Source organism: Lipophrys pholis (assembly GCF_963383615.2).
Source record: "Lipophrys pholis genome assembly, chromosome: 1".
Taxonomy (NCBI): Eukaryota; Metazoa; Chordata; class Actinopteri; order Blenniiformes; family Blenniidae; genus Lipophrys; species Lipophrys pholis.
Genome location: NC_137635.1, coordinates 13,578,265 through 13,597,776, shown reverse-complemented (window position 1 = coordinate 13,597,776; position 19,512 = coordinate 13,578,265). Strand labels below are relative to the sequence as shown.

At 45.9% G+C, this 19,512-nt stretch overlaps 1 protein-coding gene across 1 annotated transcript; it reads left to right on the top strand.

The window, feature by feature from the left end:
- The first annotated feature begins 861 nt into the window (after positions 1-861).
- tcerg1l (transcription elongation regulator 1 like) lies at positions 862-19,354 on the top strand. Its single transcript, XM_080480829.1, has 10 exons — positions 862-938; positions 2,841-2,963; positions 16,093-16,172; positions 16,341-16,405; positions 16,490-16,641; positions 16,725-16,809; positions 16,908-17,010; positions 17,210-17,299; positions 18,738-18,872; positions 19,306-19,354. Exons 2-10 carry the CDS (start codon positions 2,855-2,857, stop codon positions 19,315-19,317), a joined length of 831 nt encoding a protein of 276 aa, XP_080336955.1. The 5' UTR covers positions 862-938; positions 2,841-2,854; the 3' UTR covers positions 19,318-19,354.
- The last annotated feature ends 158 nt before the right edge of the window (positions 19,355-19,512 follow it).

Below are 19,512 nucleotides of genomic sequence, written 5' to 3'. Positions count from 1 at the left end.
TGGATTGTTCTCCGCACGGACGTGTATGTGGTCTCATTACAAAAACAAACAGCGACAGCTTGTGGCCTGGCATGTTAACTAAATCATTTTCACTTTATTTTTCAACGTTTGTGAAATGAAAAAACAAAAAACTTGAAACGTTGCCGGGAAACCTCAGGTCATGGATCCAAAAAGACTTCTGGGACTTGTTCTACCAACACTTGTGCCCATTCTATTTTATGCAAAACTCAATTAATTAATCAATTAAAAACAACTTGTTAGCTTCAGACTGTCCTCTCCTGCAGGTGGCGCCATCACAGCACACAGCAGAAAAGTTAGTAGTTACTTTGTAGTTTTACTTCTTAGGGTAATACTTGAGAAAATGTCAATCAGCCACAATGTTAATGAGCGTATCACAGATGTTCTGCAGATGTGAGAAGCAGAACTACAGAAACTAGAACTGCCACAGTGAAAACAATGTGTGTGTGTGTGTGTGTGTGTGTGTGTGTGTGTGTGTGTGTGTGTGTGTGTGTGTGTGTGTGTGTGTGTGTGTGTGTGTGTGTGTGTGTGTGTGTGTGTGTGTGTGTGTGTGAAAAGGGGTTGTTTGATGTGAAAGACAGGCTCCGATAAGGTTTATACGGGACACACACACACACACACACACACACACACACACACACACACACACACACACACACACACACACCGCAGCCAGCTGCACGCTGATTCGGTCTCGCGCCCTCCGCTCTGTCTCTCGGTCTCCGAGCGGCGCGCGTCGTGATCGCACGTTCACCTTTACCGGACGGAGGAGGGTCTGCGGACCTGAGGGAGGACAGTGAGCCCCGCAGCCAACAGCCTGGACGTGACCGGACCGGAGGGGCTCCGCGGTGCCGTTCTACCGGAGAGGCTCCGCGGGTCGGTGGGTGACACGGACCTGGATTTAACCCTTTAATGAACCGGTAATCAGCCAGGAGAACCGGGAGCCGAGAGACCAGGGACTGATGGACTTCCGAGTCCCTGCAGTCGGATCTTCCGAGTCCCTGCAGCCGGACTTCCGAGTTCAGGTGTCCCTGGTCTCTGTTAGAGGTTTATTCTTATTGACTTGTTTACTGATAGTTGTCATTGTTGATGTTCTGACACACACACACACACACACACACACACACACACACACACACACACACACACACACACACACACACACACACACACACACACACACTCCTGTTACCATTATGTGCTTTCACCCTGGCACACTTTGTCAGAAACACATTTTTAACAGAAGTAGATTTCTGACCCCCAGGTGGCGCCACAGTGACTTGACAGAGAGTGTGTGTGTGTGTAGAGAGTATCCAGGGACCGGTGCAGATTAAAGGGTGCTGCAAGAGATGGAAAGTGTCTGGAAATGTTCTGTTTCGGTTACTGAGCTGGAGAGCCTGGAGCCATGCTTCAAGCTGAGGCAGGAAGATAAAGACAGTTAGCACTGAAGCTAAAGGAATTAGCCTCGAAGGTGCCAGGGAAGATACAGTCTTTCGGAGGATTTTATTCTCCCGCAAACATCTGCACACTTTTACTGCTTCAGTCTGCATGATCGTGTCATAAAGGACTGAGAGAACCTTGTGCTCAATTATTTATGCCACGTTTACATGTTTTCAAGTGAATGCGGAAATTTGTTGTTGCATTCTGGGAGTCCGTTTACATGACGACGATGCTCGGAGCCACCAAAAACGCAACTTTTGAAAAACGGTTCCCAAGGTGGGACTTTTTCGAAAACGCTCCGACTTTGTCCCCATGTAAACGGAGGAAATTGCAACTTTTTGACAACGCTCAGACTGTGTCATCGTGGAAACATGAAAAATGCTACGTTTTGATGAGGCTCCAACTCTGTCATCATGGAAACCGGGCAAAAGCATCTTTTCTGAAACGCTGCTACTGTGCATGTGCACCACTGCACCTGCACCACTGTCATGGTAACGACATCGTTTTCAGTGTTCTTGCCATTTCTGTGTAAACAGACTTCGTTTCAAACTGTCGCCATGTTAAACGCCAAACTTATCTGAAACGAAAACGATGCGTTTTCTCTTGAAATGTTGTCTGTTAATGGGGCCTTAGTTTCAAGGGGTCTTCCTTAAACCTATGACATGTCACCATGACAACCTATAGGTAACATACAACATTAAAAATAGAATTCAATTTCTCAAAAGATAAACAAACATCTCAAAGTCACACATGTGTCACGTCTCCATGACGACAGAGCTTTGAGATCAATACCTCACCAGTTCACTCTGTTAGCGTAGTCTTCCGCCCCCCTGGGATCCTGACAGGTGCCGGCGGTGGAAAAGTTATATTTAACCTGAAGTCTCTGAAAACTGTTCTGGGTTTTACAAAAAAGTAGTCATGACTGGATGATGTGAGTACATTCAGACAGAACCTGCAGCAGCAGGCTCAGATGCATGAAGTAATGATAAAGTATTGATGAGTTTGTATGGTATTTATCTATTATTAAAGCTACTGTGACACAATGCTGATAGTTATATGGTATTTTACTGGCTATGGATTTAGCATTAGTTAGTTATTGATGCAGCGTTTGTTGTTGTAATCATGTAATATTGATGAAGTACTGATGTGGTACTCATACTCTGCCGCTGTGGCTGTGATATTTGACACCTGAATGCAGGAAACTCAAAAACAAAAGGGTTTAATGTGGTTCTGAAGCCAATTCCTCCTGAGACACACACACACACACACACACACACACACACACACACACACACACACACACACACACACACACACACACACACACACACACACACACACACTTACAGAGATCTCAGGAATCTCATTCACTTGTCTCTCAGGTGGTGATGTTACCATGATGCTGCCCGTCGCCAGGTTTAAGAGTCAGCCGGTCGGCATGGTAACCACCACACCCTGGCTGTCAGTCAGCAGTGACCCCGCCCCCCAGTGGCTGTGGTTCGCAAGTTGGTCAGCAGCAGCAGCAGCAGCAGCAGCATACCAGGCCACGCCTCCTCTCGTTTTTTACCCACCGGCTGTGTGGATACCTGAACACTCAAATTTGATACAGGTAACACACCCGACACAGCAACACACTTTACACACTGACACGCCTGATGCACTTACCTGAGCTCAACATACACACCTAGTAAAGGTTACCAAACCAGAACACACTTAGTTGATACAGGTAACACACCTGAATACACGCATAATAACCTTCTGTCAGGTTATGCACCTGAGTATGCACCTGTAATGCACCTACACACCTAATACAGGTAGCACACATGAACACACATGCCTGATACAACTAACACACCTGCTACAAGTAACACACCTGATACAAGTAACACACACACACAAGTACAGTTGATACAGCTAACATACCTGAACACACACACAAATCTGATACAGGCGACACACTTGAACACATACATTCGGACACAGTTAAGACACTGAAACACATACGTGTCAGATACAGCTAACACACCTGAACACACACACACACACACCTGACACTGGTAACACACCTGAATGCAGACACACACACACACACACACATAGATACACCAGACACACTTGGCATACAGCTAACACACATGCTAGATTAACACACCTGATTAAAGCACCTGCCACACTAACAACTGTGAAACCGTAACACTCAATACAGGAAACACACCTGAAGTTTTTTGTGTGTGCATAAACAGTGAATTATTATTGCTGAGTCAGCGTCTTCACCCCTCTCTCATCGGACCAGATGTTTCCCTTCAAGCCGTGAGGTTGTGAGTGAGTGTGAATCGGTGGAGGTCTGATGGTCTGTCCTGATTCTGGATGTGTGCGACCTGATTCAGTCAGCAGCTCGCCGTGTTTCTGCGAGTCTGAACCACACATGTCATGTTTCATTGGCCCATGTTTACCATGGGTTTATATTTGACGTGATCAGGTTCATCACGTCTCTGTCCTCCCGTGGCTTCTCCAGGCGGATCGGAGGAGTGTGTGAGTGAGTCCGGCCTCTGCAGTCGCAGATAAGATGAAACTTTAATGATCCCCGAGGGCAAAGTGAATAATTGTCTCTTAATTATTGGTGGCGTGTTAATTATCTGGAACAGCTCCTCTTTATTCTTTCTGCATAAATTGCACGACACATTTGAACATCTTATCTTCAGATGGGATTTTTGTCTTTAAAGTGTGTTTATGTTGGATGTGAAAAGGTTTAAGAGCCGTACTTTGTTCTGAACTCATGCTGTTAATCTCTGCTCCTACGAGACTGTTTCACATCCAAACCTCTGATGATACTGTGGATCCAAAAGCTGCTTCACCTTTTTATAACGTTTTTTTTCTACATCAGAAGTATCTGCTAGTGTTTACAGAGCCCCTCCTCAACCGGGCTTTGATTAGAATAAATCAGAACACTACCTGTCTGAAATCACAGGTGGGTGTGATCAGAGGCCGTACAGCTGTCAGTTAAATGTCAGTTTGAATCATGGTTGACTGAGATTTTTGCTTTACGATATTCTACTCATTCTTTACTGTTTGTTCCGTGTTAAGTCTTGAAAATGATTTAGCAGCATCTGTGATAAATGTCACATGTCAGACAAACTGTCACCTGTCATAAACAATGTGACACCTGCCATAAACACTGTCACCTGTCATAAACACTGTGACACCTGCCATAAACACTGTCACCTGCCATAAACACTGTCACCTGCCATAAACACTGTAACACCTGTCATAAACACTGTAACACCTGTCATAAACACTGTGACACCTGCCATAAACACTGTCACCTGCCATAAACACTGTAACACCTGCCATAAACACTGTAACACCTGTCATAAACACTGTAACACCTGTCATAAACACTGTCACCTGCCATAAACACTGTATCAACTCCCATAAACACGGTATCACCTCCTATATACACTGTCACCTGCCATAAACAGTCACCTGTGATAAACACTGTATCAACTCCCATAAACACGGTATCACCTGCCATAAACTCTGTGTCACCTGCCATAAACGCTGTAACCTGCCATAAACAACATCACCTGCCATAAACACTGTGTCAACTCCCATAAACACTGTGTCACCTGCCATAACCACTGTGTCAACTCCCATAAGCACTGTATCACCTCCCATAAACACTGTCACCTGCCATAAACACTATCGCCTCCCATAAACACTGTCACCTGCCATAAACACTATCGCCTCCCATAAACACTGTCACCTGCCATAAACACTATCACCTCCCATAAACACTGTCACCTGCCATAAACACTATCGCCTCCCATAAACACTGTCACCTGCCATAAACACTATCGCCTCCCATAAACACTGTCACCTGCCATAAACACTATCACCTCCCATAAACACTGTCACCTGCCATAAACACTATCGCCTCCCATAAACACTATCACCTCCCATAAACACTATCACCTCCCATAAACACTATCACCTCCCATAAACACTGTGTCACCTGCCATAAATGTTGTCACCTTCCAACACTCATGAGTGTTATCTGCCACAAAAACGATCACCTACCACAGAAAATTGTATCTGGTTTTTCATCTGGTTTTTGTCCCAGCTCTCTCTCCTCCCAACCCCAGCCAGAAACAGCATGGAAGCAATTAGTCACAAAACTGTGTCGCTTTGCTGCTACTCCCCTATTACTTGTAACAAAAACTGTTATTTGTTACATAAAAGAAAAAAATAAATTGTGTGTCATCTTGCACAACAGTTTTGTTACAAAGCACAGAGCTGTCATCTGCCTTCAAGATTGGTTGGCACTTTTTCACAAAATATGTTGGCAACCAGCCATGAAAAGTGTGTCACCTGTCATAAATCCTATGGGTCAGGGTAAGGATACAGCCGGGTGTGTCACTTGCCACAAATACATTTTGGCATCACTTTTGATAAAAAAGTGGTTTCCCTTCCACGAAACTGTGTCAGTTTGACAAAACCCTGTCACTGACCACCCTAACCTGCCTGCCATTAAACCAGGCTCAAGCTGTTGGTTTTTTCAGTGGGAACGCCCCGCGGTGGAAGTGATTCCTGTCCTCCCACCACTCTATCGGTCGTCACCTCTTCATCCTCATCATCCCTTCCCAAAGGTATACACACACACACACACACACACACACACACACACACACACACACACACACACACACACACACACACACACACACACACACACACACACACACACACACACACTAACCATGTTCACATCTCTGTAGCTGGCTGATGGCTGGACGTCTCCAGAGGAAGTGGGTGTTTTCATGAGAGAGAAGCCCCTCCTACTAACCAACCAGGTGCTTCGCAGGCCAGGTGGACATGCCCCCAGGTCACGTCTGCTACTGTCTCCGTCCCATCTCTCAGGTAAGATTGAAGTGACCCACTGCTTATCTGACGCTGGCACATTTTGGTCCCAACTGTGACAGCTTCTTAGTTTTTACCCCCAAGTTACCCCCCCGCCCCCCTCAACACACACACACGCACGCACACACACACACACACACAAAAATCCTTTCTCGTCCTTTAGTAACTCAAAACTCATTTCAGTCAACAGAAACGTTGCATTTGAGGCTCCGCCCGTCGACCTTATTTGGTCTACGTTTTCAATTCCTTGATTCGCTATATTGAACACGCCTGTCGTCTCAAATTGTTTCCCATCATGCTCCACTGGGAAACTTCAAATTGACCAGTCATCTCTCACAAGCAGCCACACTGATAAGGCATGCGTGCGTGCGTGCGTGCGTGCGCGCGTGCGTGCGTGCGTGCGTGCGTGTAGATTTACGCATCAAAGAAAACTCGAAGCAGACAATCTGGAGCAGAGCTTGAAGGCGTGTCAACCAGTGTTTGTCTTCACTATAATGTTTTCGTGGATCACAGATCAGAAAGGTGAAGCTGAGATTGACGACAGACTGAAACATACAACACTCATACTCATTCAAATACACACGTTCTGTTCAGGGCTGTGTGGATTTCCGATGTGTGTACTTGTTTGTGTGCGTGTGTGTTTGTGAGACGATGGTGGAAGCCAAAAAACGCAGATTAAATGTGCTTTTATTTTGCTGAGCGTGGGCGTGTGTCGTGCTGCTGCTGATGTTTCCTGGCAGAAGCTCTGTTTCTCTTCCGTTGAGAGTTGATGCTGATTGATTCGTCTCAGATTTTCACTTCAGACTCACAGATGGAAAAACGTCTGCATGCGAAATCCATAAACAGGATGAGATGGGGATCAACATTCACAACATCTGCACTAAAAAAAACGAAACGAACATGTACTGTTAACTTTAGGATTACATTTGGCGCTACGGAACCAGAGAGAGGAGTTGAATACGTTTAAACACGGCGTGCAAAGCTCTTAAACTTTCATCATGTCAGTGTAAATTTTACAGCAGCTTTTATTTATTGATTAGAATAACTTTTAATGTTCAGAGTGACTTCAGGTTGACTTGTTTCACAATCATGACTGAAGAACTACACAGAAAGTCACACTGCAGGTGAGACGTTGGTTGGAAAATTTGTGAATAAGTTTTAAGTTGTCTCGGATAAAGAGGATCTGAGGATATTGCAGTTTTAGGCCACCTGTTGTAAGTGTGGGACATAATGAAGCAGAGAGAGATAGTATGCTACAGAAAAAGATCCGCCGCTCTACTTATCTATGAAAGCAGATGATAGCGATCACTGTGTCAAACTACAAGTTTGTCTGAAAGACATAAAAAGCCTGGGTGAGCTGTAATGTTCTGAGCTCAGATAAAAAAGAAAAAAAGATATCTGAAATAGCACCCTGCACAGAGAGCCCGTGCCCCACGGATCAGAACATGTGCTGGGTTCCTCTCAGAGTCAACAGGAAGCAGAGCGCCAGCTTTGATCTGAGCAATGTTTTTTGAGGCCGAGCAGAGCGTCGTGCCGAATCCAACGTCTCCGCATCGTGTTTCATTGTTTGTGGATGCTGCTGTCAGATTTAGGTCAGCATTTCTTGAAAGAAGCACACACACACGCACGCGCACACACACACACACACACACACACACACACACACACACACACACACACACACACACACACACACACACACACACACACACACACCACACACAGTATGTAGTTCGACTTGACTGAACATGAGTCGTCTGTTTCTTCTGTCCGGTCCAGTTCCAGTTCTGAGAGATACGACAAAGACCAGAGAGCTGGACCCGGAGGACTCCTCCCCTTCCTCTCCGTCACTATCCTGCTCCTCCGTCCTCCCCCTGCACCTCCTCACTGTGTCTCCTCTCCGTCTGCCCATCCAGGCTGCTCCTCCTCCTGCAGGTCAGTCTGAGCTTGGTTCTCTGACGAAACGCCGCTCGCAAACAAAATAACAGTCTGGATCAGGGGTCGGCCGTTTGGACTTGTTTCCCACTGAACAGAAACTCTTGGGAGCCACAAAAAATGAAGATAACTCTGCAAATGTCGATTTCAACCCCTTTGCTAAGTAAAAATACTGAGGAATGGCAGATCGAAAATAAAAGGAATTAACAAAACCACCTCTTCAAAATGAACTAAGACATATCTAGAAAAGTTAATGCATCAAAGAGGACTTGAACCCTGGTCTAACCGCACCGCAGGAAATGGTCATAACCACTGGACTACAGTAGCTGCACAGGTAAAGCAGCTCCTCACAAAGATTTTATCACTGCATCACTTAGTTCAATGTTTTCGCTAAATATTTTGGCCCAAATTAAATTTTCCCTTTACTAAAATCACTACCAAAAGTAGATAGTTAAGGAAGGGGAGAGAGAGAGGCAGCGGCGGAGCTTCTGACCCACGAGGGATAGACCAGCACCCTCTCCTTGTTACGAGTCGTCCGTCCGCCACCCAACGCCACTACAATTTTATTTAATTGACACATATATGTGGGAGTTCAGGGTTTTTAGAACTATGAGTGTGAGCGGTGTGGATTTCAATGTCTTTCAGTTGTTGTGTAGATCCTGATCATTTAACGTGAAGTGAATAATTGTCTGTGGCGGCGAGGTGAAGAAGTGAAGGACCTTCGTCAGCATCGTTCCTCCACACAGCTCACCTAATCTGCTGATTGGTCGTGACGATCGGCACTCTCATCAAGCCCGCAATATTTTTAAATATCTCATCTGCCGTAAACCCTCGCATTATAGTGGACATCCTCTGGTACACTGGTTGTTTTGTTGACTCAGTTTACTGAAACGTCGGCGTGCTACACAGCATCCTGGTCTTCTGAAGAGGTTCAGACGCTCCTCTTAATAACAGGAGAGGGGCAGATTCTGCGGGACGCTGCTTTTCAGAATGAGAATGTTTTTTAGGCTCACAGGCCGCCACGTGCAGCAGTGGGACCGAGGCTCAAGGAGCCGCAGCAGAGGGAGGAAAGAGCCGCCGGTTCGCGGACCCTTAGTCTAGGTTCATTTTCAGGGTCTTGTTCATGTTTGGGTGAAGGTGCACATCACATCATGAAGGGTCACATGATGACAGACGGGTCCTCCCTTTAGGACCACAGTGATGATGTCACAGAGGCAGGTGATCCTGTTTCTGACCTGAGTCCAGCTCTTCCTCCTGCTCCTCTTCCTCCTTGTTGGGCCTTCTGCTATTTTTCTTTGTTTCCCTCTTTGTGGATTAACGATGGATTTCATGATGCTGCAGCTGCGTGTCTGCTGCGTTTCCTGCAGCTCTGAGACTAATCTACAGCGCAGCATGCAGCTTCCAGAATACGATGAGTCAGAGAAAACGATAAACTACACAGTGTCCTGCTTTAGGTCCCTCTCCACATTTCACACACTTCATTTTATTATAATCTACCACAAACAAGCAATTTCTCTCCTGTGTCACACCATCCAAGTTCACAAACTTTGATTATGTTAATAAAACTTTATCCGCAGCTCTGAATACACACAGAGTGACTAATTAATGTAACTCCTATGTGGTTGGAGAGTCTCTTGGTCCTGGCTGTTAGCTATTGCATAAACCTTATGGAAAGCTGCTCTGTTACTGTTTCACTGGCCTCCTGTTTACTGAGGTGGAACCTCATCAACCCAGAACTAACTCAGTGACTAACTGATGTAAGTTCAGCTTCAGGATGATGAGGCCTTTGCAGGACCTCAGGGAGACACTGGAGGTCCGACAGATGAACCTCAAACACTGATGGTTGGGAGAGCGTCCAGGTGGGGAGCTCTGTCAGCAGGTACCTGGACTGGGACTCGAACCACCGACCCGTTCAGTAATCAAAACGAGCAAGTCACACTGTGCAGTCTGTCATCATGGCACCTGAATCATGTCCACACAGAGCTGTGTTTACACAGTTTGATTGGCTGACAGTAAACACAACATTGACGTAAACAGAAAGACAGGCGCGCACACACACACACACACACACACACACACAATCGGTAAGCCTCCTGTTCTCTGTTGTGTTTGATAAAGTGACCCAATAAACATTGAGCAGAGCTCTATTGAACACACACACACACACACACAGATCTCTAGGGTGTAATTGGATATTTTCAGAAGGACAGCTCATAGCTCATCTTTACAAGGCTCTCCTTTGTACTACACACACACACACACACACACACACACACACACACACACACACTTGCTGAAAGTTAATGGCTCCTGAGGCCAATTACCACAATTTCTGGTCTCTCGATCAATCAGCTGGGCCAATTACACTCTGTGTGTGTGTGTGTGTGTGTGTGTGTGTGTGTGTGTGTGTGTGTGTGTGTGTGTGTGTGTGTGTGTGTGTGTGTGTGTGTGTGTGTGTGTGTGCGTGCACACATGTGTGATATAGTAATATTGATCCCAAAACGTCTTCATCTTCACAATCATGAGTGTCAGTAAACTGAGGCGGTTTGAGTTGCCAGTAGCTGATTGTTGACTGATGTGATGAAGATGAACTGATTTTGTTTTACCCAGAATTCATCTGAAGCTTGTTCCACTCAGCATCATATCATACAATTCACTTACCATTCACAATATACCATACATATATTTATGACCTGAAGTCACTATGATGTAACTCCTCCTCCTCCTGCTATGTATCTTCCTTATCCTCATCCTCGTCCTCCTTCTGTTCTTCATCCTCGTCCTCTTCTTAGTTCACTTCAGGACAAACGTCATGAATTATTCTGACCGACTTTCTGTTTTTGAGAATAACATTAGCAATCACACACACACACACACACACACACACACACACACACACACACACACACACACACACACACACACACACACACACACACACACACACACACACACACACACACACAAAGTGAATTTGGTGAATAATTTCACAGCAGGTCTGCTCATTACAACAGACCCGACTGGATATCACTGATGAGACATGCACGCACGCACGCACACACACAGACAGACACACACACACACAGACAGACACACAGACACATATTTCAGTGCCTTTAATGAATAATTAAATTCATTTGAATGAAAAAATGCTTAATAAAGAGGTCACAGGTCTCTCTTGCTCCTCCTCATCCTTCCTGCTCCTCCTCTTGCTCCTGCTCCTACTGTCCTCTTTTTCATTTATCGTCTTCTGACTGCTTTCTCAGCTTACAAAAGTTTTCATGCCTCTTGAACATTTCCCACATTTCGTCACATTACACTCACAAATGTAAAGGAGTCTAGATGTCATCCTGGAGAGCGCTCTTATCATTTCAACCAAACCCCACTCGGTCAGCATACTTCCAGTTACGCAACATCAACCGCCTGTGCTCATCCTTCTCCTCCAGCAGCACCTCCACACTGCACCACGAGCTGGTCATCTCTTGTTAGGACCAATGTAATGCCCTTTTGTCTCTTTGGTCTCCTTCCCAAATCCATCCATAAACTTCAACTGGTTCAAAATGCTGTTTCCCAGATCCTCACCTGAACTCCATCTTTTCATCACATAACCCCAGTTCTCCATAAACTCCACTTGTTCTTAACCACACACTGATTTCGACATTTTAGTTCTGACATCCAAGGCCCTGCATAACCTCGCCAGACCTCACTGACCTCCTCCCCCTTTTAACATGTCCGTTGTGTTCAGGGAACTTGGGTGTATTTAAAAGTGCTGATAAATCAAATTTAAAAAAGGATCATCATTAGATGTTTTTGGTGTTGCATGGTTTTTATTTTCTTGTGCAATGGCTTGCTTTTCTGTCTGTGCGGTGGTTTACATCCTTGCCTGTGTGGTGGTGGTTTATTCTTTCTGGTCCACTATCAGTTCCGAAAGCAGCATCCAAGCATAAAGAGATCCACAAACACTTTGCAACCACTGGATCGTTGAAAGGACTGACTGTGTGACGGGACGATATGATTTTCTTCTTCTGCAATAGGGCCAAGGATGGAAAGACTGTTCAGACTGTCTGTGTGCAATCAGTATTCATTTCTGCCTGTGCGGTGGTTTGTCTTTCTGTCTCTGCAGTAGTTCTGTCTCTTCAGTTCCGACCTGCTCCATCTCACCTCTGGCAGTTTTCCATCAGCTCCTCTTTCTTTTCCCACATGTCACACCAACAACAGGAAGAAAAAAAAAAACGTAATTTGTGGCCGGTTGTTGAAATATTTCATGTCCCATCGCTGTGGCGACTGTTAGTTGCAACTGATAGTGACAGCTCTGTGTTTCTATGGCAACCCTGGACCTGCTCCACTCGACTGTGATTGGCCGGTCAGTGTGAAACGTTCTTCCCCAAATTCTACTTTAATGAAAGAACGGATGTGGATGATCAAAGAAGAGCTGAGAGACAGAGGGAGAAAGAGAGAAAGAGATGGAGTGAGAGAAACAATGTGAGCGAGAGACAAAGTGAGAGAGAGAGATGTAGACAGAGAGACAGAGAAACAGACAGAGGAGAGCTACAGATTGAAGGAGAGACCAAGAGAGAAAGAGAGAGCGTGAGAGAGAGAGAGACAGAGAGAGAGAGAGAGAGAGAGAGAGAGAGAGAGAGAGAGAAGAAGATAATAACAGAAAGGTAGAAAATATAGAAAGTGGATTAGAGGAGGAGGGATGATGAGACGAAGTCAGAAAATTAGATTGAGACACTTCAAACGAAAGAGAGCTGAGAATGAACATCCGTGTGCTTTTTGACAAAGCTGCTGCACACACACACACACACACACACACACACACACACACACACACACACACACACACACACACACACACACACACACACACACACACACACACACACACACACACACACACAGAGTTAATCTCCATTCAGATGCAGATGAATCGTTCTTTTATGTCCTGAGTGAAGGAGAGACGTTGCCACACAGAGAGAGAAAGAGAGCGAGACCATGAAAGGTGTCTTCTTTTCCCATGATGCAATTTAGTCCACTCAGGGAGAATTTAAAATGGTTGTCCTGGTAACGGCACACCTGTCAATCAAACCCGATGATTAAGAGCTCTTGAGAGATTCTGTTTATGTTTGTGTGTGTGTGTGTGTGTGTGTGTGTGTGTGTGTGTGTGTGTGTGTGTGTGTGTGTGTGTGTGTGTGTGTGTGTGTGTGTGTGTGTGTGTGTGTGTGTGTGTGTGTGTGTGTGTGTGTGTGTGTGTGTGTGTGTGTGTGTGTGTCCTGAGTTTAAGGTAGTTAAAGTTCTGTTGGATCTTTGGAGTACTGTCTAGTACCACTGGATCAGGTACTTTCATGTAGTTTCTGTTTAGTCCTTTGGTCTTTGGTCTTTGGTCTTGGTGGGTTCTGTGAGTTCTTTGGGTACGGTACCGGTTTTCATGTGTTTCAATTGACAAAAGTTGGGAAAGTACCAAAAGTACCATACCCAACCTTTACCAATCTTCATAACCCCTCCATTGGGCTACCTAGCACATGGGTTCAGGTTCCATATGAACGAGCTACAACTCAGCCATCTGCTGAATGGTACTTTTGATCGTCACCCTTGTCAAGCCCACCATCCATATTTAAACATCTAAACGGCTGAATAAACCCTCCCTTTGTTTCCATACGCTGCTTTGCTCACCCTGGTTGTTTTATTAAGTAGGTTTTATGATATTTAACCGTACTCTCTGCGGTGGAAATAGATTTGGGTCTGGGTATGCTTTGCTGTACCATACCGTACCCTGCCATATTGTACTGCGCAGTGGAAACAAGGCTTAAGACAATCTGTTGCTTTTTGCTTCTGTAAGAGCTCACCCAAAAAAGGATTTGTATCCCCACCCACAATGTACTTCCCCTAGGGGTGCAATTAACTTTTTTTTACAAGACTTCTTCTCTTTCTTTCTGTTCCCTCACTCCAACTGTAAAAGCAAGAAGGCACCACCTCTGGGTCTGGTTCTGCAATGGTTTCTTCCTGTGAAAAGGGTGTTTTTCCTTTCTACCATGGCCTGTGGTTGCTCAAGTAGATGAGTTGTTTTTTTCTCTGTAAAAGTTTCTTGAGATGACTGTGCTACATTAGGGGCTATATAAATGATATTGAAGTGAAACTTTAATTAAATCTTTTTCGATCCTTCAGGGGGCTGTGGTTCATGGTGGGTCATTTGGCTCCTGTTAGGTACAACTTAGTCCGATACAGTTAATGAGGGTCCGATTGTGTCCCATGGTCTGGTTAAGTCCTGATAGGTCCTCTATGGGTGTGTGGTCCTTCCTTCCAGCTGCTCTGCTCCTGTTGTTTGGACACAGTTTTGTTTTGTGGATAGCCTGACTGCATAGTGTCAGCAGCAGAGAGAGCAAAGGGTTAACAAGTCTCAGTCATAACTGCAGAGGCTGCAGATACACACACTCTGCCCGCAGTGTGTGTGTATCGCATTTAAATGTGACACTGATTGCATTTGTCAGAAGAGGCAAAGAGCAGCAGAGGAGGAGAAGAAGAAGATGATCTGTCAGTCATCCCTCCTTCCGGAGGAAGAAAACACTGGCACACGCTTTTCTTCATCTTGCTCCTCAAGTTCTGATGCCCCCTGCTGGTCACAACTGGAACGAACACTGAGCGCCCCACACACACACAACTTGTATTGATGTAACTTTCCTGTCCATCAGATTCATACTAACGGGACACAAACAGGAAGCGGTACTGATGAGGAGGACCAATGATCACTAAACAAAGATGTCACCCTTTAGGTGGAGCTTATTGGGAGTGGGCGGGGCTTCCCACTCAGAGGCTTGAGAAGGCGTGGCCTCTGATTGTCCCCTATCAGCGGCGAAGAGGAGTGTGGCTACGACCATCAGTCAGACGGGACAAAACACTGTCCCCACCCAAACAGGTTACGAACGTCATGTCACTCAGTGTCACAACTTGAAGAGACAGAGACAGACTGGTAGAGTCAGACAGTGACAGAAGCAGACAGGTAGAGACAGAGACAGACATGTAAAGACAGACAGTAAGATATGTAAGGAGACAAGTAGAGACAGAGACAAACAGGCAAAGACAGAGACAGTGACAGACGGGTCGAGACAAATAGGTAAACACAGACAGGTAGGGATAGACAGAAACAGAGACCGAAAGTTAATACAGACATGTAGAGACAGAGACAAACTGTGGTTTACTACATGTCTCTTTCTCTTACAGGAGTGTTTGTTTGGACCTGTGTTTCCCTATCTGACAAATGACAGGTGTCCTGTTTTACCTGTCAAGGTGAGCCTGCCTATGGTCTGTCGGTCGGTCTGTCAGTCTGTACCTCTAATCTCGGTCTTATGTCTTTCAGGTGATGAAAAAAGTTCCTCCCTCGTTTTTTTCCTCAAGAATTTCTTCCAGATTCACTCTGCTGACAGACTACAGACACAGTAAGACCTGTCTGTCCATTCGTCCGTCCATCCGTCCAACTGTCCGTCTGTCTGTTTGTCAGTTGGGTTCTGTTGGTGCAGGTTGGGGTCACATGAGTGTGAGAGGACGCTCGGACTGAATCTGATCTCTCTGATGTGTGCATGATAGCTTCTGTCATCGTGGTCACGTGACCACACAGCTCCTGTCACGGCGTCTCATCGTCTCTCTAACATCAAACTTAGCCAGAGATCGCCTGTCCATGTGTCACAGCTCATCCCTCACAGTCTCACGACAGGGTGCCTCTGCATTAATCACAAACACATCATCTACTCGTTTCGCCATTTAAAGTATGTTTCATTTGTCCGTCAGAGAAGCAGCTGATGGGCGGGGCCAAAGTGTCATACGGAGGCGCATTACTGCTGAGGGCAGAGAGGACGTCGGACACACAGGTGAGTCTGCACACGAGGCGTCAGGTTGACAATAAGAAGAACTAGTACTAACCTTTAGCTACTTGCTGATACCGAGTGTGTGTTTGTGTGTTGCAGTGTGCTCACAGAGGGGAGGGGGAGGGGGAGGAGGAGGAGGAGGAGGAGGAGGAGGAGGAGGAGGATGAAGAGGAGAGGGGTGAGAAAACAGAAAACAAGCGTCCTGTTGCCTCAACACCCGTCCCTGGGTCGCCATGGTAACAGCTGCTCAGTGATTGATGATCATTTATTTTGTTTAGAGCTCATCAAACATTCATGTCTCACAATGGGTTTGCTTTCAGGTGTGTAGTTTGGACCGGAGATGACCGCGTGTTCTTCTTCAATCCAACAATCCACCTCTCTGTGTGGGAAAGACCGGGGGAACTGATTGGCCGAGACATCAGCCGCATCATTGAGGACCCCCCTCACAAGAGAAAAAAGTTGACCCCTAATGGTAAGTCTCACCTGTCTGTGTTTCAGTCTCTCATGTCTCACCTGTCTGTCTGTGTCTCACCTGTCTGTGGCTCTTTGAGACAGAGAGCAGCTCCGGCTGTCAATCAGCTGGTTTCCATGGTGGAGAAGACGAGGACGGAGATCACGACCACAAGCACAAGAGGAACAGGTGAGTTTGAAGGAGCCAATCAGAGGTCAGAACATTGACTGGCCTGCTGATGTCATCTGCACAGACCAATATGATTGGTTGTCTCTGTCTCTCTGCAGGACAGAGGAGTCTCTGTCTTTAGTCCCCCATCCAGGAGAAGTGAAGCTCCTGCCCCTAGAGCTGCGGCGGTCTCACTACAGACAGATGCTGCTGGAACGAGGGGTGAGTTCTTTATGCCATCCACCCACAGCTCCTCCCACTGCTCCTCTAACACAGTTCTACACTCTGCTCCACCCTCTGAGTGCGAGCTGTGTCACATTGTGATGACAAAGACAAGCTCCACCCCTTAGTGCCACGCCTCCCCCATGTCTTACCAAACATACCTCAAAATCTGTGTGTGTGTGTATGTGTCTGTCCTTAGGTCTCAGCCTTCTCTACCTGGGAGAAGGAGCTCCATAAGATGGTGTTTGACCCTCGATACCTGCTGTTGACATCCGAGCAGAGGAAGCAGGTCAGAACACGACTCTCTCATTGACCTGTACTACGAACCGTGATCAACATATCCAGGATCTCTCTGTTTCCTGGGTTGACTGATCCAGACACACGATCCTGATCACCGTTACTAAGAAGCAGGTTATCAACTCGCTGGTTCAACCCAGACCTACGTGTGCATTCACATGAAAGGGGCGGAGTTTTCAGCATCTGACCAATCACACACCCAGAGAAACAGTTTACAGATTACTGAAGGATCAGTTATTCTCTGAGAATATGAAGAATTAAAACACATCCACCAGGATAGAAGCAACACTGCTGCCGCGTCCAAAGCCAAACTAATTCTGACTTGTCAATGTGTGATTTTGTGAGATTATAAGATATTAATTCATGGGCGATATTAACGGACAGCACGTCAGTCAGATCACTCAGTTTCACTTTATTACAGCAGAAACGTGTCGGGCTGAACTTCCTCACTGCTCTTCTTTTAGTTTAGATTTTACATCCAGTTGTTTTGAGACTGAGCTTCTCTTGTGTTGGAATATTAATTCATCACCACGACGACACGAGTAGTTCTGCGTTCCATAAATTCACGTTTCTGCAGTTCTGTCAGCGTGATCATTATTATTAACCTCATTATTACAGATCAACCCTCGTGGAGAAAAACAGACTTGGAACAAGTCAAGAACAGAAACATCCTTCAAAGCCTCAGTGACCAGGATTTATTTCATTATGTCAAAAAGATCGCTCTAAATACTTCCTCATCTCTGCTCAGCTGCAGCTCAGCGCTGAACCCGCACACCAATCACCATCATTTAAGAATGGGCAGGTAATTTTCCTAGAGATCTGATTGGTCAGGAGGCGGAGCTCTAACCGGTCGTCGACCACGAGTCTGTCGTCCAATAACCGGATTGTTGGCGGTTCGAATCCCACTCTATCAGACGCCTCCCACGCCTCTGTCAGCATGCCCCAGAGCAGCTGTGGCTACAACGTAGCTTACCATCACTGGTGGGACTGGTATGAATGAATAATGGTCTCAGTACGCGCTTTGAGTCAGCGCGAAAAAAGCGGTATATAAATGCAAGCCATTATTATTATTATTATTATTATTATTGTTTATCGAGAACATAACCTGCTCCAGAGCAGGTTAGACATTCAGCATAAGTTGGCGGGTGATTTATCCCGGTAAGAAGAGAGCGAGCGTCGCAGTACTGAAAACCCAGGGTGAATCCTTGAAGTTATCTCGATAAGACAAAATCCAGCGCCGTAGTACAGACCTCAGGAGTATGTGATGTCACTTTGATATCAATGTGCGTGTGCGTGTGCGTGTGCGTGTGTGTGTGCGTGTGTGTGTGTGTGTGTGTGTGTGTGTGTGTGTGTGTGTGTGTGTGTGTGTGTGTGTGTGTGTGTGTGTGTGTGTGTGTGTGTGTGTGTGTGTGTGTGTGTTTTCTTTACAGGAGTTTGAACAATTTGTGAAGAGCAGAGTGAAGGAGGAGTATAAAGAAAAGAGGACCAAACTGCAGAAGGCTCGAGAAGAGTTCAAGCAGCTTCTGGAGGAGTCAAAGATCACCAGCAGGTCTTTTTGTGTGTTGGTTAGTTAGTTAGTTAGTTAGTTAGTTAGTTAGTTGGTTGGTTGGTTGGTTGGTTGGTTGGTTGGTTGGTGAGTGCATGTGCGCAGTAGTTCAGAACAAGCACACACCTTTAATGTGATGATTTTTACATTTGAATCAAGTATACTCCTGCCCCTTCTAACACTCAGTGTCACAGCATGTAGAATTCTCGCAGGTTGTGCGACTCTTTCACGAAGTTGGACTCTCACATTTTTTTGGGATCGGTCACAGACTGTAGACGTCTCACATGTAGTAGAACTCTCACAACTCTCATAGGTTTTCATACTCTGACAGCTTTAAGAATCCCAGCAGTACGTATGAATATTTCCTCGGGAGGAAGTGGTTCGTGAATTTCTAGTTCGAAAGGGACTATTGAAAACTATTGCTTCTAATTAGTTTGACGTTCTCTCTGCAGGTGGACTTTTAAGGAGTTTTCTGCCCGTTTCCACGGTGACCAGCGGTACAGTGCCCTGAACAGGAGGAAGGAACAGGAAATGCTTTTCAGCCAACACGTCTCGTCATTAAAGAGGAGGGATAAAGAGAATAGAGGCCGGCTAAGGAAGATGAGATGAGAACCCTGTTGGACCCTCCTGAACCCCCCCCCCCCCCCCCCCCCCCCCCC

Bases quoted from the DNA above. Each gene is read 5' to 3' on its own strand.
- tcerg1l (XM_080480829.1), top strand. From the start codon at position 2,855: ATGATGCTGCCCGTCGCCAGGTTTAAGAGTCAGCCGGTCGGCATGGTA. The intron at 16,173-16,340 runs GTGAGTCTGCAC...GAGGATGAAGAG, and splicing joins AGAGGACGTCGGACACACAG to GAGAGGGGTGAGAAAACAGA. The intron at 17,300-18,737 runs GTCAGAACACGA...TTTTCTTTACAG, and splicing joins CATCCGAGCAGAGGAAGCAG to GAGTTTGAACAATTTGTGAA.